The sequence below is a fragment of the Balaenoptera acutorostrata genome, chromosome 7 (genome assembly GCF_949987535.1).
Source record: "Balaenoptera acutorostrata chromosome 7, mBalAcu1.1, whole genome shotgun sequence".
Taxonomy (NCBI): Eukaryota; Metazoa; Chordata; class Mammalia; order Artiodactyla; family Balaenopteridae; genus Balaenoptera; species Balaenoptera acutorostrata.
This window is the reverse complement of record NC_080070.1, coordinates 27600997-27623166: the sequence shown is the minus strand read 5'-3', so window position 1 is coordinate 27623166 and position 22170 is coordinate 27600997. Positions and strand designations below refer to the sequence as shown.

At 40.3% G+C, this 22170-nt stretch overlaps 1 protein-coding gene and 1 non-coding gene across 2 annotated transcripts; both read right to left on the bottom strand.

Moving 5' to 3' along the window:
• Nucleotides 1–1298: 1298 nt before the first annotated feature.
• LOC114237062 (U4 spliceosomal RNA) lies at nucleotides 1299–1445 on the bottom strand. Its single transcript, XR_003622857.1, has one exon. It is a non-coding gene; the product is annotated as a U4 spliceosomal RNA (small nuclear RNA).
• Nucleotides 1446–4499: 3054 nt separating this feature from the next.
• On the bottom strand, nucleotides 4500–20921 carry GPR37 (G protein-coupled receptor 37). The gene is made up of 2 exons (XM_007177216.3): nucleotides 18868–20921; nucleotides 4500–6072 (listed from the first exon to the last, which is right to left on the bottom strand). Exons 1-2 carry the CDS (start codon nucleotides 19891–19893, stop codon nucleotides 5254–5256), a joined length of 1845 nt encoding a protein of 614 aa, XP_007177278.2. The 5' UTR covers nucleotides 19894–20921; the 3' UTR covers nucleotides 4500–5253.
• Nucleotides 20922–22170: the final 1249 nt, after the last annotated feature.

The window sequence follows — 22170 nt, the reverse complement described above, 5'->3', positions numbered from 1 at the left end:
CACTATTTTTCTCTCTCTCTTTCTTTTTCTCCTCAGAGACACTGTTCCCTTAAACTTCCAAATTCTGTCTGTACCAAACTTTCAAATCTTAGCAAGTTCATCATACTTTATTTGATTAGGGAAAAGAAATTCTGGTAGACCTAAATTTCTAAATACATTATCAATACAAATACAAATAAAAGGAATAAAATTACAAAAGATTTTTTTCTCTTAAAACTCAGGAAAATAAATATTAATTAGGAAATTTTAAAATGTCTATGGTTATACTTAAATTTGGTGTATTTGTAGAGAGAGAGTAAAACAAACCAGTCACATCCCTGTCTATATAGCAAGGCATTCAACTCAGAAGGTTTCTATGGATTTCACAGAATGTATTACATATGAATTATTTATATCTCTCAAAAATTGAAGAAAAATATTGAATTCAGTTTGTGGAATTGACAACAGTTGGACTAACAGGAAATGAAAGGGTTTCATTTAACAGCCATGCAACTGATTAAAGTATTACTAGTTCAAGAGAATGATCACTTTGAGATTGGTTACTATAACTTTTTAAAATCAATCTTTAAATTCTGAGCACTGGAAGCAAAAGACTGCTAATCCTCTACAAATTTGCAAATGCAATGGACAATTGATTTAGCACCAGAGTTCTAGGAATCAAAGGTCTCATAACTTGATAGTAAATAATTATCTTCTACTTATAACAATACAGTCTCTTCAGTTAATGAATTATTATCTTACTTCATATTGCAATATTTGGGGTGAAAGTGTGGAAACACAATTCAGTGAAATATAATAAAAAATCAAACAATTGTGAGGCTGTTATATTAAAATATAAAAGGAAGTCAGTTTACTAATAACAATGATAAGTAGTCTCCCATGAACCACAGAAGGGCAGTCTAACATTGATGAAGTGAAGTTACTCTACCTATATATAACCGAAACCCTTTGTAGATGAACAGCAATTTGTTTCCTACCAACTCTGGTCTCATGCTGCTCTATGCTTGCCTTTGCTTTTTGCATGCCAGACTTCTTGGTCCTTCTTGGTTCCTGGACTTGCTCTGTCTGCGTCCACACAGAGCCTTAATACACTCCCTTCCTCTACCTGAGCTCTTTCCCAAGGGAATTTTCTCTGACACTACCATTAGGTCAGGATCCCCTATAACAAACTCTCAGAGCACTTTTCTTCCTGAACTTTTCTTTCTCAGCACTACTCACATTGTCACTAAATACTTGATATAGGGAATAATCTATGAGTAGGGAATAATCTCATGTGTAGGCACTGCACATAATGTAAACTCCAAAAGAGACTGAATTGTATCTAAATCACACACTATTCTGTCCCTAGGATTTAGCACAGTGTTTGGCATGTAGGTGTTTTCAATTAGCAGTAACTGTGCCTCAGATAAACCTCATTGGCTACAATGCTGCCACTGCACAAAGCCGGCAATAGGCGTTTAACTGAATGAATGGAGTGAATGATTGAAAGAATAAAACGTGCAAAGGACTAACGTGGCTTCTAGAATACCTGGACTTAATAACTGTGGGATAGAGAGGTTTGAAAAGCGAATTATAGCATCCAGTTTTTATAATTTGTCCAGAACATATATATACCATGTATATGGCCATAGATATTTACATAACTTGATTAGTGCTGGACCGCTAATTTTATGGTCTGAACACAGTTACCAAAAAACTATATTTTCTTACTTTTCCTTTTGTCACACCTTCTTAACACATAGTCCTGGTTTTCCATCTGTATTTTTGCTAAACTGTGTTTTCTGAGTGTTCTTTCATTTAAAGATTTGTTTATCCTTTCATTGAGCAAGTACTTATTGAACACTTACTATATGTTATCCTAATCAAGACAGTATTTCACAGACTGCTGTGAGCCACTGATTAAGTAGAAAAGAATTATTATTTATAATCCCTAAAAGGAGATCTTCTATTCTTAGAATTTTCATGATAAGTCAGTATTCAACCAGGGTCAAATTATGTGACCTTGGGTAACTCAGTTAACTTCTCAGAAAATCAGTTTTGTACATACAAAAAAAGAGCTGGGTAATTAATACTGGAAGACTTTGAGATCACTTTGAGCTCTGAAGTAATGTAATTCCCATCTATTGTAGGCACCAGGCTGAATGCTTTGAATTCGAAAACTAACAATCTAAGTAGCAAAGCAAAACTGGGGTTCAGTAAATACTCCTCAATTGCTTTCACTAAAAGACCAGAACAAAGAAAATATAGCATATATTTTTCTACTCCCCAGAAAGAAGGAGAGAACACTCATAAGAGGATATGGGGAGGGGGAAGGGTAAGCTGTGACAAAGTGAGAGAGTGGCATGGACATATATACACTACCAAACGTAAAATAGATAGCTAGTGGGAAGCAACCGCATAGCACAGGGAGATCAGCTCTGTGCTTTGTGACCACCTAGAGGGGTGGGATAGGGAGGGTGAGAGGGAGGGAGATGCAAGAGGGAAGAGCTATGGGAACATATGTATATGTATAACTGATTCACTTTGTTATAAAGCAGAAACTAACACACCATGGTAAAGCAATTATACTCCAATAAAGATGTTAAAAAAAAAAAGACATGATAGTGAAATTGTAGAAACTTTTAATGTTTTCTCTTCCTCTTTCTTTATGAGAAGGGTTACCATAATCGGATATACTGGGAATATGCTGCCTAGAAAGAGAACAGAGAAAGCCAAACCAACAGAAAGCAATTGAAGAGGATTTAAAAATGCACGATGAATTCAAATCATCAGGAAGAAACCTCAACCTGTTATCTTGGAGAATCCTTGACGATCAGGAAAAGTCCATCTAATTTTTAAAATGACAGGGAAGGGTAGGAGAAGAAAATTTCTTGATAGAAGTATTTTAAGTATTTCTCAGAGAAATCAAGCTGCCTACAAAACATTTTTCAGTTCAGGACCAGGTATGAATGCGGGGAGCAGAAGCTGCTATGCCGCACTGCTAATGAACACATTGTATGAGAGTACGGGGGACAGGGAGGGCAGGGCTTCTCATGTGAACACAGAGCATCTGGAATGCCAAAGACATAAAGCCATACCTTTTTATCATATGGTCTCACATATTTTCATCAGTATTCTTCATGAGGCTTCTATTCACACATAGCATAGGAAGCAAACTGGACTATTTATTTATTTATTCTTCAGTCACACCCCAGGATGCCTTCTTCTATTCCTCTGCTTAGTAATCTCTCTCCTCCTGAAGTGTCCACTTCTCGCACTGCCTTTCATTGACTCCTTCTGAAGGTCTGTCCCTCCAGGTACCCCAGAAAACCTTTCATGACTTCCTCCCATCTGAGGCGCTCTCCCTGAATTATCACAGAACTTTACACCCTCCCAACCGGTCCCAGCTTACATCATAATTGTTTACATATGTGTCTTATTCCTTTCTTCTCATCCCACCCCTGTCTGCTTTTGTAAAGTCCGACACTTAGCTCTATTCACTTTTATTTACTGCAGATTATAACACAGAACCTTTTCTACACCATATGCTCAATCAGTTTCTTGATCTATAAAGTTGACTAAATATCATGAGAGACACTGTGGAATTATAACTGTTGATCTGCTCAGCAGCCAAAAGCTCGTTTAGGCATCCTCAGTTGTTTTCCAAAGACCTATTACAGGGAGCTGTAAGAGGACAATGGTGCCTTGTTTTTATTCTTCCTCAAACCCCTTAGAATACAGACAGTAGGGGGAAAAATCCCTTTGAAGAGTACTGGACTGGGAAAAAGGAGATATTCTGGGCACTGTCTTTTAGTTAATCTGGGTTTCATGCAGAAGACCAGTGGTCTGAATTAAGTACGTTTAATTTTTCTAGTACTAAAGTTTAACGATTTAAAGAACATCATGTTATATACAGTCTGGAAGAAAGAAAGTACCAGTTAAGCTGAATAGTACAGAAATTGACAAGCAGAAAACACATAGGGCAGTTTCCAGGCAGAAAATTGGGTTCCCCTATATGATTTTTCTGAAGACAGCAACATTACAACCACACTGTGTCGTTCAAGTCACTGCCTCTGCCATCTGATTAGGCATGTGTCCCACATGGCAGGCATCCTACACAACTGCTTTAACTTGAACTCCTTAAGGGGTTCATATAATTCAAATGGAGAGGGTTAGTTTTTTGTTGGGAGTTTATGGAATATCAACTTAAAGGTAGTATTTGAATATTCAAGTGTTCTACTCAAGATGTATAAATATTTTATTATTCCACTACCGTAATTTCTTAAAGAAATTAAGTCACACAGATTTAATCAACTTCAGTTTTTAAAAGGAGAAAAATTAGAATTCAAAGTGCTTCACACAGAATTCATGGTGCTCCAAAGGTCAGTGTTTAGATGAAATCAGATGACAAGTGGGTTGCTTTTTAGTCGTTGGTTCTGTTCATAATTCTTCATGGGAAAACCTGTAGCTCTACATGCTAGTTCAGAGGTGAATTTTTTTTAAAAAAGATAGTTTCTTCCTACTCTGCTGTCTATTTATTCATATTTTATAAATATTTGGAAGTAATTTTATATCTCTAGCTGAATATTAAAAATACAATTTTTTAAACATACAGTATAGTTTTATGAATCATGCATATAAAATAGTACTGTTAGGAAAATGTCTTTATATCATAGTGATTGCCCACCTTAAAGGAAAATAGAATTATAAAACAATAAGGCTGATTTTGAATTGTGCATAGAATCAGTAATTGTGTATTTAAGGCAATTAAAAGATTTATTGAATCTTGGTTAAAAGTAGATTGACAATGACATTAAAGAATAAAGTGTAATTTATTTGGTGCTACTTTGTGAATGCTTCTTAACTACAACTCACCTCACGATACCATATACAATATACTTTCAATCACAACTCAAACATAAAATAGCCTACAAAATCACATGGCTATAATCAATATACAGTGATTATATTTTTAAAAGAACAAAAGAAAGTTAGCAATTAATTAAGGTGCAGTCACTTTTTTCAAATAAAATATTAGCACCATACCAGATAAAATGATCTAAAACTATTGGCCTCCTCATACTTCTTAAATAACTAAATATAAACTTTTTTTTTCGAAGCACAGATATAAATTTGCAAAATCAGTTCTACAGTAGTTAATATTTCTCTCCTTTTTTGCATGTTTTCCCACTAAGGAAAAATACGAAGTAAAAACTTTCACAGGATATGAAAATGAAACAAATAAAGAAACCTAAGCAAACCAAAGGCTGTGCTTCAGCAATGAGTTCCAACGGACGCGAACGTGGACATATCCCGGCGTATGGTACTGAAAGGTGAGAGCTCCAGTTCTGTGGTGTATTCGTTGTCATTGTCGTCACTGGTCACCGTGGAAGACTTCTGGATGCAGTCATCACAACAGCAGCAGCAGCACTCCATAAAGGCCCGGCTGAAGGGTTTGCAGAGACAGAAAAGTAGGACAGGGGTCACACAGGACTTAAAGAACAAAAGGAACTGGCTGATGATATTAAGAAGGTCCATTGTCTGCTGGGAAACCCCTGTAGCCATGTAAGCAGTAACAATGTTGCAGATATTTTCAGGAATAATGCAAAATCCATATAAAATGGTCAAAGCCACGACTGTACAGTTCATCTGGCTTTCTAGCTGAATCTGCCGCTTATTCCCCCGGGTACAGGCTTTCTCGGCTTTGCGGATTTTCCTTGCAGTCACTAAAGAGCAGGTGATGGTGAAAAGTGTGGGCAAACAGAAGTAACAGCCGAAGTACCACCAGAGTCTGGCGCTGTCGTAGGTGAGCGCTAGAACATAGATGGTGTCGGGGAGATCCGGGGAGATCTTGATGATGCAGCGTTCCGCGGGGGCGCGCCCGCTGAAGCCCGGGTCCTCCTTGCTCAGCTGGCGGAGCACCACTTCGGGCAGTGCCAACAGGAGAGCACCCACCCATATAACGGCAAGTTTGGCGGTTGTGGAAGAACAGTTTTCTATCATTTCGTAGTACATCTGGACGTTGGTGGCCGCACGGAAGCGGTCTATACACAGAGCACATAAGGTGAACGTAGTAACTCCGAGAGAAGCAGCCTGCGGGAGGAACACAGAATATATTTTTCCTGGGTCATCTCTGAAAGATCAAAACGTTAGGCAATAAATACAGATGGGCAAAAAGTACGGAAAAAAAAAGAAAAAAAGGAAACGATTTCCTGGAATGAGGCATGAGTAACTGGGTTGGTGACTTCAGCTGAATCATTGTAAGGACAACAAATAAAACTAGAAGAAAAAAAAGAAGAAGAAATATAGTGGTTCAGGGTCATGGAGCCAAAAAATATTAAAGCTGGAAGGAGCCATGAAGATCAGCTAGGTCATAGTCAACTTAGAGGGGCGAGGTGGTTGTCAAGTCACACGATAAACACAGTAATCATCTGGGAGCATCAGATTTACCCCACTGTTTGGGGGGAAATTAAAATAACTTCATGTTTAATAAATAGAGTCTTTATTTATATATTTAAACAAGGACAATGGATAGGATGTAAAATGTTCATGAGGGTTAAGATAAACCAGGAGACTAAAAGAAAGTTCCCTAGGTGGATGGATGCTTTGGGGTATACCCCAAATACCTGCATTCATTCTCCCCTGCCCGCTAAGTGGGAATGTTTAAGAAGCACAGGCATAAATCATGCCTTGGCAAAGGGGCAAGGAAATATACACATACATACATATATATAATATACATTAATGTCTACATATTTAGAACTCGAAGGGATCATGTTGACAAAAGGAAAACCATTTGTCCTAACAATTTTAGTACTCAAAACATTAGTTGTTTATTTACTACATTCAAGCTGTCACTCTCCCCAGAACGATGACAACTTGCCTTGTGGATTCTATGAGAGTTCCAATGTCAAACAATCTCTCTTCTTACACACTACACATTAGTCAGTGTCTACTAGTTCTCATGTGGGAAATAAGGACACTGCACCCACGTCCTGACTATTCTCATAACTTGGTGGAGACAGTCTGAAAATGAGATATAATGAGGGGTTAACTCTTTGAAAAGCAAACATGAAGCAAAATATGACCAACAAAGTCTAGATCAGGGCAAATCAAGAGGTCATGGTTGAACTTATAACCACAGTTCTTGTACTACAAAATTCATGAAGTTTCCCATAAACACCGGTATAAGAAATAATCAATCTAATATGCCTGCCACGAAAAAAGAGTCATCTCTACATTCACCTTTTTAAAATTAACTTTCAACTTAGTGAGTTGTTTGACTTGATGGAAATATATTTTGCATCTCTGCTAGAGACTCAAAATAATTCTAAAATTGAAGTCCACACTGTGCAACTGTCTTAAAATCAGATTTTGTTTTAATGTCAGTAATTTTTTTCATGTCATAGTTTGAATGCAGATCTGACAAGGATGTGCTGTTTTCTAAAGGTCTGCATCGAACAGTATTACTGGGAAATTGCTGTATTTTATTTTACAGAGTTTTGAAAGTTTTAATTTACATAGTAGCTTTTCAAATGTTTTGATTCATCTCTCTATAAGACTGTAAACCAAAACCAAAAAAATTCTCGTGCCATCAAATGTACACAAATCCTCAGCAAGGCTTTCCGCACTGTCTTCACTGAGGCAAATCTTGTGCATGTTTCCTTGTCACTCTGTATCCTGAGTCAGTCCACAAATACAAAGCTACAAAAGTTTATGCTGTGCATTCTTCTTAAATTATGAATAACATTTCTGATAAAAGGACAGCTTGGTGATTTGAAAATACGAGACTCTGAAGAGAAGCAATCTCTTAGAGGCTCAGAACATCTATGTGCTTGGTAATTTTCTATCATTCCTTGCAAAGAACGCACAACACACAGGAGACAGCGTCTTCTCCCCGATTAACCTTTTTAATTTTAAATCTAGAGATTTAAAATCTGGACCAGTTATCACAGGAGCTAGCATTTGCATACCTATCTCCAAGTCTGTTACAAAGCATTTCATGAGAGGTAATAGCAAAGAACAAATGAATGTGGGTGGACAGGTACCAAGACAGGTGTGTTAGATTACCACTCCTTAGATATCATAAACGGTGCTGCACATCCACTCTTAATTAAAAGATGTTCACTGCTTCAAAAAGCAAAAAAAAAAAAAAAGGGGGTTGGGGGGGTTCTAGCTTCTGTATAATTCATCTCACAAGATTTAAAAAAAAAAACGGGACAAATTTTAAGCAAGAGTAAGATGTGCCTCAATTTTTCGCTCAGGAAGCCTTCTACACTGTATCTTATTTGAAGACGCTCAGTTCTTCAGCCATACTCCCAAGAGCTTCAGTACTGAGGACCTCAAACATATTTGACGAATCATGGATTGAGGGAACCTTCCCAGTTGTCATACACAAATTTCAGGAAGCTCCTGTGTCCAGCTTCCTATTTTCAAATTGTACTTCTCTCTGATAGGATCCTCTGCAATTAGGATCCAGCTGAAACAGGGTGAACTGTCCAGGAAGGTCACAAGAGCTACAGAGAGAGTTGTTAAAGGAACCGCTGAAGCAAACACCGCCCCAAATGCAGATAGCACTTACTGCGCAGTTGCCAACAGCAACTACAGCCCAAATGCCAGTCCCACATAGCTACTCCCTCTTGCTGCCACTGCCTGCAGTGTCATTACTCCAGATATTTTTCTGTAAATTCTCTTATACACTTGATTTTATGATGTGAAAGAGCAAAAAGGGTGCAAGGTCCCAGCTCAGTACTTTCCCAAATTATTTACAGGAGACTGTAAACTTTGTAAAGGCTTAACTGCATGCCTCAGAAATTAATTGATAAAAATCATCTGGACAATGGGTGGTGGGCTAATTTCTGCCTACTCAGATATGGAATCTATCCATGTAATTAGAATGCTAAATGCTGGGGTAACACGAAAAGATTTCTATCACAATTTTTAAATGTACTTGTTTACATACAGCTCATTAGAAATTCTACCAAGATGCATGGTGCGATTATATACAGTTATAAAACTGTATCATGAAGGCTGGATCTTCTGCATTTAATGACCATATCTGATTGCTAAAATTCAATACCACTAGGAAATATGCTCTTGGGAGTAAAGCAGTTAAGCATTAGCTTAGATGGGTAGTTCTTTGAAGCAATATTCTGAGAGCTGGAATGAGTGAGATGCAATCTGTTATTAATTAAACTGCAATGGAAGGAATAATGAACATCAACAAAAGCAGAACTGTAAACACTTTGAATAGACAAGACTATTAATTGTGAGAATCAAGATCAGAGGAAAGCTGGAAGCAGAAATCTTTAACTAGTGGGGAAAATAAGGTACTGAGAATTTTGAGGGGATTGGCATCAAAATACAGACACTAGAGAATCGAAATAAACAAAATAAACAAAATCTAAAACAAAATCTAAACAAAATCTAAAATCCTTTCTTCCAACAGCAATATTCTGCTCTTCTTTGTGTCCTGGAATAACAACAGTAAAGCTACTTCAGCCCCTGTCCAGTCAACATCCAGAGTGGTGAGGCTGTGGGCATCTGTGGTCACCTGTGGTCACCTGCAGCGTTGCTTCAAGGCACTGGACAGGCACAGGGCAAGTGGAGACACTCACGTGGGAAAGAGGCAGCTCCAGTGTCAAAATGTTCTCCCCACTGCTCAAGGTGCTAACTCAATACAAACATCTAGCCTTGAGGAAATCCTGGCCACCATCTTTACCTAGTACTATATTAAGTTCATTCAAAATGAGGTGAAGAAAGAGCACGTGGATACTTTATGAAAAACAGTCGGGACTTCCCTGGCAGTCCAGTGGTTAAGACTCCACGCTCCCAATGCAGGGGGCATGGGTTCGATCCCTAGTCAGGAAACTAAGATCCCGCATGCCGCATGGCGTGGCCGAAAAAAAAAGAAAGAAAAACAGTCATCTATGGAACTCCTGTTTTAGCTATTGCTCCATTTCTCAGAAGCTTACTGCAGACAGACAGATAGGAAACCTTTATGAATGAGGTTAAGCTATGAAGGTACAACTCATTCCAAATAAACAGTGTCTTTTGCTAAACCCTCTGATATACATCAGTGATAACACTGATGGGGAAAGAAAAGACCAATGTACTTCCAAGCAAAAATTCTTTCATATGAAATCAAATCTACATGCTTAAGTACAGTGAAGCGGCTGGAATACACTGATTTTTATAAAACAGGAAAATTTCTAACCAAAGTCATGACAACTTACTCTAGCCTAACTTATATTTTACCTCAAAAAGATGTTTAAGTGCATCTATTTATGTGCTGTCCTTTGTATACAAGTAACTCTCGAAACAAGGGTGTTATTGTTAACAAAACCCATTCATTTGAGCCATGAATGATAACCTATTATAAGTCCATGGTTAGAGACCTAACAATCGGTCAGGAAAAAAGCACGAGGAGCACAGGGTAGAGTTTCCTTTGAAACTCTAAATGGCTTGAGCTTGTGTGCCCTGGCTTCCTCTTGCATTTTCCATAATCCTTATCCTTGCAACACTTCAGGGCAACTTCCCCACCAGAGACACTTCTTTGAGCAACAGTGGAGACAGCATGTTTCTCAGAGCCCCTGTTTATCAGACTGCTGCGAATGAGATGGCCTTTATCAAAAGGTCTTCATTTCAGAGTGCATGCAAATCATCACACTTGCATTAGTGTTTCCAAACCAAAATATAGAGTAGGAGAGATTTGTCTCAACCCTCACAAGGACATACACATCTCTGAAATGAAACAGAGCCCTTCATGGCCACGCTTCCACCGTTAAAAAGAAGGTTTCTTACCTTTATCAATATCACTGAGATTTAATCTGATACAGTCACATATCATAAATATCTATCTATTTCTATTATATCCAGGCTATTTCATTTATATGTGATTTCCAGTGAAGATATCAACTGTCATTATTGCCTCATTTTCAACTTTCTTCCCTTTTTTTTTTAAACTTGATAACATGCTCTTACTTATTTAAAAAACAATGGAGACTACTTAAAAGCCAGTATATCATCCTAAAATTTGTCTTGACTCTATAAATCTTTCTTTACCTTTATAGTCCCACCTTGACATTCCTACCAATGACAACTTCTGACTTCTGTAGAAGTACATTCCTTTGCAGTTAAAAAAAAATAATCATTTTACTACAACTTATCTAAATGTTATAATTTAATTATAAATATGCCAATGCTCATTAGTGTAAAAATGCAAATGAAGCAAGATTAACATCATTTGTCCTAAAATGGAAGCCATCTATTGGAATCAACAGGTCTTAAAGCATTTATATATCCCATGTTTATTCTCAATAATTAGAAATTCATTTCAAAATGTAATATTTCCCACAAGCTCAAAGTCCACATTTCAACCGTTGATATTATTATGATGTTTCTAATCAATCTTAAAATGAACTGGAATTTCTGTTTTGCACCTAAGGGTTCTGACAAGTTTCCAAAGAACAGTAACAAATTTTCACCTATTTTTTTCTTGTGACTAATGAAATTGATTTGCATGATGGTGAACCTAAACTAAAGACAAAATCAGAGTTGGCCTCATCCATTTGTGCTTGGGTAATTATGAGAAACCACATTTTAAGACAAAATTTCTCTGTTCTTAACCAAAATTCCATTGTTGGTAGTAGGTTAAGGAAGTACCCTTTTTTTATTCATTCCTCTTTCAAAGGCATGTATCTCTAAATTTCACATCTTACTGTGAATTAGTTAACAGATGCTTTTCCTCTATAAGAGAAATCTGAACCAAGGAGAAGACAGTAAAGGTAGGAGGAAAGTTCCCTGAAGGCAGGGAGTGACGAGAAGGGAATAAAAAAATGGCAGCCCTGAGTACAGTCATAGACCTAATTGAAATGACTCATTCTAGGCTAGGATCAAATCAGTGACCTTGGCATCATTCACGCTATCAACCATTCAAGTGTGCTGACAGAGCACATTGAAAACCATCATAAATTCACAAACTGAAAGTATTCTGTCTCAAGAATAAGTCTGGAATTGTGATGATATCCGGTTCTTCTGGAGGTTTTGTGGAAAGTATCTGTACCTACTTTGCAAATAGAAAGGGCCCATATTTGAGGTTGTAGCAATTCCATTCTCCACTCAACCTTGAAATTTTAGGTGAGATCATCTCTTCTGGCGCAAAGAATACCATTCTCATAAGGATACTTAAGAGTTAGTCTTGGCAACAAGGTTGAGTTAATTATGGGACCTTGGCAGGTCAATTTGTGGTTAAAAAAAAAAAAAAGACAGAGGATCCCTGGAGGATGGACACAGAAATGCAGTGCCAGAGACAAACCTCCCTGCATAGCTGTCTGCCCACCCTCTCCCCACACGGTCCACATCCCAGACTCAGATCCCTGTGCTTCCAATGGGACACTGTTAAACCTAGTTGCAGCACGTAGGAAGAGCTATTAAAGGTGGGATCACTCTCTCAAGGCCCATGCAGTACAAGGGTGAAGGGCAAGGTAGACCCTTACTTCCTCAGCCTTGGGTACACTCATAAGCTCAGATCTATTTTGCTTCTGTGGAAATATTTGCTTCTTTTTCACTCTTGAGAGATATTTTGTTGATATAACCAGATACACTGGCAGCCCTCAGGAACTGAGGATACGTCCTCACTTTGACTGTGGGCTTGAGAAATTAATCCAGTTCTCAGGAAGGTCCATTCTTTATGCTTCCCTTTCCCCGGCTCTATAATAGGGTCTAAAGTATCTCCCTCGTCAGCCTTTCTTCCTATGTTCTCTAAGGTCAAATCAAACGAGAGGTACGTTTTAGAGATTTTCAGAAGAAAAGGACTCAATTTAATGTACTGTTATTACATTGCTAATTAAACAATTCATTTAAATAAACTTTAAAAAATTTGATTTACTTAATGTCCTTATGGCTAATAAGGACGACTAATTCTAAAGCAGAAATGGTTATCTCAGGCAGTGTATTCTAAATAATAATTTAATATTTAATAATATTTAGAATAATTCTGTATTCTAAATGAAATTTCTAGGACTGTCCCATCTGCCCAATTGTCTTATAGACCTCCTATCCCAGGAAGAATTGAGAAAACAAGAATTAAAAGACTTTCATAGTTGTAACTTTTCACCATGGCTCTAGGCTGTATGCATTTATGAAAACTAAGCGTAAGACTATGCTTGAAAAAGAATGAGAGGCAACATAGTTTTCACTTGAATTTCTCCATCTTTGGTCATAACTAAGTACAAACGTGAGCTGACCCATTCCAGAGCCATGCCTGAACTTCCATAATACCTTGTTTAAGCCTATTTTATAGTATTCATCACACTGTAGCACATGATTTCACCTGTCTATAATAGCAGTATCATATCTATGTTACTCATCTTTGGAAACTTTTTCCTCTCTTTCCCTTCTTCTTCCACTCCTGTTCCCTCCTAACATAGTATCTAGCATAGCAGAAAAGCCCAATAAATGTTTAATGAATGAATGGATAGTATATAAATGAATGAATGATGACATCTATGGAAAAGAACTATAGAAAATAATGAATTATACAAGCTGTTCTTTAATCAGTTATTGGGTGCTGCTGTTTTGTGTATAATCCTTAAAAGCTGAATGCCAACTAATATCTCTAGAAGGCAAGTAAAGAAAAATCCATGTTCCTGTTTATACTTCATTGGCAAGCTTTAAAAAAGGATGACATTCTATTACAATCAATAGTCAAGGAAATTATTTGAATTTCACATTTGAATATCATAAAGCTTTTATTTCTTATGTGGAACCCAAACTCAGTAAACTTCACCGTACACTGTTCATGAATGGAGTTATACATAGGAGCACACTTTATACTTTTTTTGTTTTCTGCTGGAGTTATCAGCCAAATACTGTCACTTGCATGGGAATGTGAAAATTATTATAAAGGGATTAATAGGAAGTCATACAATATTTGTTAAGCACCATTCTCACACAGTGTGTCTATTTTCCCTGATAGTATTATTAGCAACTTTCAAGTGGCTCACAAAACTGTGTTTCCACTTAAAAGTCTATCAGAATACCCAATGGCTAATCCACCCCTCAAGCAAATTTACTGTCTGCCATGATCAATGTGCTAGTACTTGAATCTAGGAGTATTAGGGAATCTGTGTAGACTCACAAAACTGTATAGCAATATCATCTTCAGCTTCAGTACCCTTCTTTTCGTATCTGTCAGTGCCAACTACAATCTAAGACAATGAAAAAGTCATTTGCTCACTCAGTTTAAAACCAGTATTTCTAAAGCCATTGGAGAATCTGGCTTTTTTCATCACGAAAGATTCTAGACCTTTCACAAATCATCCCTGGTCCAGAGGCCCTGGTGAGATGCTTTCCCTTTATCCACTCCCCACCCTCATGCAGGAATCTTGTATCCCAGGAAAATAAAAATACAGTTAGATCTGAGGTTAACTTAGAACTATTTGAAGCCTTCTTCCTTCCCTACCACTCACCATGAAGCTTTGAGTTCTTTAAACTAAGGAGCTGTCTATATTATTCAAAACGTCCAATTAACATCCAAATGGAAATAAATAGTTAGCAGTGGATCTGGATCACGTGATACACTGACTCTGGTTGGCTTTCATCAAATAATTAGCAGAGAGCTGTTCTAGTAGCCACATTCAATGCCTGAGTTATTTGGCTTTAACCATTTGTTAGATCCCTAAGAGAATGGTGTGGTAGGGAACTCCTCTGCCATTCTACTACTGCAGTCTACACCCAGACCTCCATATCCAACCCACATCTACACGCTCTCTCTCTACATACAACTATTGCTTTGAGTATAGCTTTTTCTGGTGACTCTCTGACAAACCAGTTTAAAATGACGTGGCTGTTAGGATGGCCACCATCCACCCAGATTTCCTTCTCTCCTATCCCCCTTTCCTACCATTCCGTCTGCTTTATGGGACTTATCACTAGGCCACAGAGACATCATAATCCTGGAACAGAAAGAGAGAAATTATCAACTACAAATGTTCCTACTACGTTTCTTACTCGTAGCAGTATTATAATAAACCTCCCTTTCTAGAGATAGACTCTGGAAGCTGGGTGTTCTCCTTAAGCTTTGGTCAACAAATTGAAATAAAAAGAAGAGTTGAACGCGAATTGCAAAGACCTATAATTTCTGCTGAAGAAACACCTATTTTTCTACACAAACCCAACTATCCCCCAAATTCTACTTCCTCCTTAAGATTATGCTAATACTCAAGCTGTAGAAAAAAGAACTGTGGTAGAGCAGGAAAAGAAGGCAAAGGAGAAGATGGGAGAGAAAAATTGTAAAGATCAATAAAAATTAATCGTGGTTAAAGTTTTTAAGTAACTAAGAAAAATTTAAAAATAAAAACATTGAAAAAGGCAAAAAAGACTACTAGAAAAATGGTAAATCATACATTATAAATCAATAAGAAGGTGTGTGGTGGGAAGAAAAGAATGTCCAACAAGTAAAATAAATATAAGAGACTAGAAAGTAAAGAAAAGGCAAAATCTAGATAATAAAGGAGATAAAATGTCAAGTAAGTTTCAGAAGTCTTGTGGTCAAGAAGAAAAAGATTTGGAATGAGGGCAAATCAGGGAGAAAGTTTTCAAAAAGATTTGTAATGTCCTCCCCAATCTAGAACACTTTGTGATTTTTAAGAACATAAAATATAACCTATGTATCTTTATTTGATTATTAAAATAATCATGTTTGGCACATGAAAAAATGCCACTGTCTCAGATTATTGCAATTTTTTAAAATTTAATGAGCTACCAACTATGGAATTTACGAGCAACAATGAAATTTAAGAATATAAAGAGCTACAAATTTCATCATATAACAAATGATGTTAACGGGGCTTATTATTTTTCCTGTCTGTTGGATACAAAAATCTTTTTAAAAGATGCCAAGGAGCAGAAAGAAAAAGAAAACACTCACCGGACACTGTTTTGCCTCATAGATGTTTGCCTACTAAACAAATATCAACATCAAGTGTTGAGAACAAGGGTCTGGTTGCCATTGACTAAATATGTATACATAGGATGGTCATTTCTCTTTTCTGGGTGTCATGTGTCATCTTTAACATGAGGGGGTTGGGTTAGAATGCCATCTGGTTCTAATTTAACGTGGTAATTCAAAAGCCACTGTAGTGGCTGCTATGGTTCCCCACCCAGATTGCTTCTTCCCAAAAGTCCTCTAGGAATGAAATGCTGATCTCCCCCAGATGCTGGGACTATGGGTGGTTGATGGCTCTTAGCTGCATCCCTCTCTAGGAATTGCCCTTAACCAAAGAGATCCACCCAGCTCAAGGTTATGCCCCCTTCCTGGGAGCAACTTGCATCCAATGACTGGTCTGTTAGGGGCTATAAAGGCTGGGCCGTCTTGCCTCCATTCAGGACCTCCCTCTAGGACCACCCCAGCCCTGAGCTCCCTGTGGTGTCAGCTGAGGTCTCTGTGGCATCTGCATCACAGTTCAACGTCCTTCTCTGCCCAGTCCTGCTTCCTTCATTCCCTAACAGGTGTTGAACCTGAGCTCACACCCCAATAAACTTCCTGAAGCAGATCTCCACAATAGCATCTGGTTTTTTTCAGAAACCCAACATGGAATAGGCATTAGATCCCTCTTACTTCTGTGAAAACAGCAGTGCCTCCTGGAAGCAGAAATGCTTTATTCTGAGATTTGTATTGTCCTCATAATCAGGAAGTATGGAGTTGATACTACTGTCTGATCATCATTTTCACAGAGTATGATGAAACATTATAGAATTATTTCAGAAGACTAGGATTAGGTATGAATACAGAAACACTAAATCTTAAGGTTTTTATTCATTATTCTAACAGTAAAAATGTACATTATAGTTTAATTTTTCAAGAAAAAAAAAATGAGTGAATCTTTTTCTCCAAGCCGTTGCTTTTCCAGGGGGAAAAAAAGAGCCTGGTACCAATAATTAAAAAATAGAAAAGGGCTATGAAGAAGGGGGGAAATAGAGAGTAAAAAATAATCATTGTTTTTCTTAAGGAGCTGAGAATTAAATTTAAAAATGAAATACCAATGAAAGTATACATTTTTTAAAATCCTCAGAATTAGAGAGAAAGAAAATTAAAACACATTCATGATAAATACCATCACTCAAAACTCATAGGTCTCATTAAACTAGCCGAAGTTTATATATTCTTTTCTGACTTTGAATGGGATTCTTTTCTTTTAAAGTTTTTTTCAAGAACTTTGGTAATTTTTTTTCTTTCCCCAGTTTCTTTTTTCTGTCCTTTTTATTGCTTTTCCCTCTAAGGTATAATGATTTCATCCTGTCCAGTACAGTTAAAACAAGCCAGTGTGCTTCCCTCTTATTGGAGGTAACTCTCCTATTCACTTTATAGTTTACTTCTGTCTCTTTTTTGCATATGTCAATTTCTTCTGCATTATTCAAACAATCAGAGCAATCTTAAATTGAAATTGACCTTGAAAAGGCAATTGGTAGACACATATTCTCTTCCATAAATTTCACTTCCTTCTCTGCAATTCAAAAATGAGCTGTCTACCAAGTATTTCAATGTTTCGGAGCTACTTGGAGCTTGGCAACAAGAGAAATCCCAGATCTTGGTAAAGCAGCAACAGCTGATTTAGCAAGCATGGAATGATCCTGCATCTGATTCCTGCCAGGATAACAGAGGGTCTTATTTACAGTCTCTTGCCTTGGCCCTTCTAAGTAGGTATGGTTTTCTGTTTACTTGTCCCCTAGCATTAGGCCCTGGAACAATGTTGAACATAGTGTCACTGGCCCTGGTGCCAGACAGGATCAGGGGCTCTGGAATATTTACAGTTTCCCTTCTTCTGCTTCCATAAATGAAATGGGCAGTGTGAATGGAGTAAATCAAGGGCCAGCTGGCTAAAAACACAACTGGCAACAAAGCACTTGGGCTCCTTCCAAGAGCTGGTGTTTAAAAAAAATGCCATTTAAAGAGCAAATTCCAACTACCATAATAACGGTTAAGGACACTAGCTGTAGGATGTTAACAGTCAAATTTTACTCAAAGATTTTCGTTTCCAAAGTTTGGAACCTATTATGTGTCCCCTTCTTCTTAAGAAATTGTCTAGTCTTGGAAAAATAGCCAATCCCTTATACTCTAACAAATGACAAATATACACTATATACTTTGAGAATATTAAATAAATTCTGTGCCATGATGTACAAAGTGTTATTTTTGCTTAAGCTCATTCATACAAAATAAATAAAATGGTTACAAAATTGAGAAGGAAAAAAAGAGAAACAGAAATGACATACGAATTTAGGTGGGATAGCATGGCAGACAGCCAAACTAACTTGGGAGGTTACTAATATATCCAGGCCAAGTGACAAACAAAGAAAAGCAGATTTCTTTTGTTAAATAAAATATTACTCCAATTTTGATATTTAAGAAGAAATGTGATAATATCCTTGGGGAAGAAATCATATTGGAGCACTAGAAACCTAGTAGATAAGTGATGCAGGGTTTTTTTTCTTGCTAGGTTCTAATAATGACAGTCATGGACTGGCTACTTATTAACTCTAGAATCTCTGATAGTCTCCAAATCAGAAATCTATATGTATAAAACCATAATTCAGAGAGATAAATTTAAAATCTAAACAATTCTATACATTATGAGATCATAATTATTTCCCAATCCAGGAGCAGATGAGTTTGAAAGTGAGTGGACAAAGCTGCTCAGGTCCGCCCCTGTGCCCAGTATGTAAATACCAATGTCTATAAATGATTGGCAAGAGAAATGAGGGAGGGACCCTGAGAAAAAGTGAAGGGCTTCAGCAGCCAGGTAGGTGCGTGGAGCAGCCGGTCTGATGCTATAAATCCCGGAAATGAATAAAGCCCGTAGCTTGAGACCCCCTGGAAGGCATTACCTCTACATAGGGCACGACCTTGCAGGAGAAGTCCTCCAGCAGCCACTTCTTGGTCAGCTCGTGAAAGATGACGAGCGGAAGGCAGAAGAAGATGATGAGAAAGTCCCAGAAGGCCAGGTTGGCCAAGAGGGAGTTGGAGATGCTCCGCATGTAGTAGTTGTGACACACGATGCACATCACCGCCAGGTTGCCTATGATGCCGGTCCCGAAGATCACCACCGACAAACACATGACCGCATAGGCTCCGTATGACTCCTGGGTCAGTGGGTAGAAAGGGTTCTTCAGTCGCAAGCGCGGGTTCGTGCTGTTCCCCCGCCGAGGACCCCCGCGTTCGTGAACTCCTTCAAGGGAGGACCCATTCAGAGCCAGCGCCCTGCCAGGGGGTGCAATCGTCCGCCCTTCGTGCCCCGACGGTCCATTGACCGTCTTGGGTTGGGGGTCGAGGTGGGAACCCTGGAGTTTCCCGGCTCTCCTTGGCCAATAATAAAGGTCGCTGGCTCCGGGTTCCTTCCTCACACTCTGCTCCTGACTGCGCCCAGAAATGCCAGCGCCTCTGGGACCCTTCTCCTCCTCCTCTGAGGTGTGAAGGAAGAGTTGGAGAGCCGTGGGGTTCCCTCTCCCCAAAGTACCCGGGGGCTTCTGACCCCGGGCACCTTTCCACCTCCAGGCGCCAGGTGGTCTGGCTGGAGGTCCCGAGGGCTCCACTGCCGACGCCTCCGCCCCTCTGCCCGCACCTGGGTCACCGCCGCGGGCCGCGGGTGGGTCCCATGAAGGCGCCAAGCGCACCGCTGCCTCCTGCTCCTCCTCCCTGGGCGCACGGGTTGGCAGAAGGTCTCCTGCAGAATTTCCTGGTCCCCAAGCGTCCCTGCTGCGACGCTGGATCAGTGTAGGTGAACAGCTTTCCCCCAGGCAATTTTCGTTCCCGGGCGCAGGGGCGGACCCGAGGACAGGAGAAGCGGAAACCTCCAGCAGTAGCAGAAGCAGCAGCCGCGAGGTGCGGGCGAGAGGCGCGCCCGCGGCCCGCATGGCTGGGCGAGGGCGCACCCGGCAACGGCGGCTCCTGCTTAGGACCGACACCTGCTGCCAAAGTTGCCGCTGAGAGTTAGACACATGTCACATACTAACCCCCGCCCCTGCAGCGGGGGACGGGAGATTAGGGGGAGGTTGGGGGGATGGGTCTTGGGGGTCACAGCCCTTCCCCTCTACAATCCTTCCTCGTTTGGTGTCCTGTGCATTTCTCAGCCAAAGCCAACCCGAGCGCTGCGTATCCCCAAGATTCAGAGAGGGAATCGCTGCTGCCGGTGGCTGACCTTGAAAACTTGCAACCAACGCCTGACTGTTGATTAATGTTGCGACTGGGAGAAGTCCGGACGAAGCCCCACGCTCCTCCCTGCCTTTGGGGCGGTTGCCTTCCTGTTAACAGTTGCTCTGCCTACTTACACGCTTTCGATATAGCTTTATCCAGCAGCCAGACGAGGGCGCTTCAAGGGAAAGAAAAACGAGTTCCCCACCTTCAGATGACTAGCAGCCACACTCCCGCTCCCGCTTGCTGGAAGCAGGTTGCCCACGGCCAGACGCCGCGCAGACGCGCCGGGGAAACTCTCGCCCCACCTAACCCCAGCGACTCGCGAGGCTCCTGCGGACCAGGAGAAGCGGGATGCGAAGCCCGCGGCCACGGCCAAAGTTGTTTGTCCTCTTGCTCAAAGTTGACCAGGGGGCGGCGCGGGCTGCCGGGCGGCGCGTCTCCGCGGAGAAGGGAGTCGGTGATGGGGAGGGCTAGCTCTGCTCCTCGGTGGACAGTGCCGGCGGCCGCAGGAGCTTGTGGTGGCGACAGCGGGCGCAGCCCGGGCGGAGAGTGTGGCGCCCGGAACCGCCGCGGGCGAGGCGGTGCATGGCCAGGAAGCCCCTCGCCGCCGCTCCAGCCGCAGCGCGCGCCCGCGAAACCCCGCGCTCCGCTCCTCGCCTCCTCCCGCTCCTCGCCTCCTCCCCCTCCTCAGCCTCCTGCGAGAGATGCGCTGGTTTGTGGGGAGACGGGATCCCCTGGTGGCTTACGAGGTCACTAAACCCACACACGTTTCATTCAAGCCCTTTGTAGCGGCTTCCACGCGTAGGAGCTGGAAGCGGCGAGGGAACAAGGGCGGAGGCGCGGAGCCTGCGCGGCTCGAGGCTAGGGATGGGCGGGACATGTTAATTCCCCAGATGTCTGAACCAGCTTGACCGGTCCCAGAGCCGGGTTGTGGGGAGAGATCCATGCGTTCGCTTCCAGGCCTGGGTCCTCAAGGGAGTCGTAAGGTGAGGCGCTCGCCTCCTTAGGTATTTCCAAGAACTGAGGACGGGAAAGAAAGGAAGCTCAGAGGCTTCCATCATAGAGAATGAGCAGTTCCGGGAGTGGGACGCAGAGTGGGGATGCGAAGGATACCCCTTTCCCTTTAACACGGGGTTAGGAGGCATCCTACCAGGGGTTACTTTGGAACCACTCAGACCACAATGAAAGTGGTTTTGTTTGATGAAGTAGAAGGAAATGATAGGTAGGGGGAAATTAACTTGAACAGACCTTCCAGCCTGGCTGACCAGGCCTTTCCAGCCTTTTATATGATAAAACCCCACACTCAGGCCACAGCTGTAAGGATATAGCTAATACGACAGACAAATATCAGACAAACTGATTAAGGGAGAGCAAGTGATAGAGGAAGAAATAAACACATTTTGAAAAAAGGGAACATGTAGAGAGACAGGAGAAAACACAATGAGAAATAATGCCTATTGTGGTAGGTAGAATAATGGCCCTCCAAAAGATGTCCACATCCTAATTCTTAATACCTGTGAAAATGTTACTTTACATGGCGAAAGGGACTTTGCAGATGTGATTTCTCAAGGGATTCTCATCCCCTTGAGATGGGGAGAAGATCATGGATTATTCAAGTGGGTCCATTGAAATCACAAGGGTCCGTGCTAGAGGGAGGTAGAAGGGTCTCAGTCAAGTGAGACCCTGAGCTAAAATAATGCTGGAGAGCTCTAGAAACTGGAAAAGGCAAGGAATAGGCCATGCCTGGTCATTTTTAGAGTTCTGACCCCCAGAATGATAAGATAATGAATTTGTGTTTTTTAAGCCACTTTAAGCCACCTATCAATTGCAATGGAGTTTCTGGGAAGGGTGCAAAAGCTATTTCCTTGTTGAACTTGAATTTCTCTCTGGGTAGAGGTGGAAATTAGTGACACATTAATGTGATCTAGAGTAAAAAAAAAAGGATTAAAAAAATAGCTCACATGAATAACCAAGACTTAAAATTAATGAGATGAGAA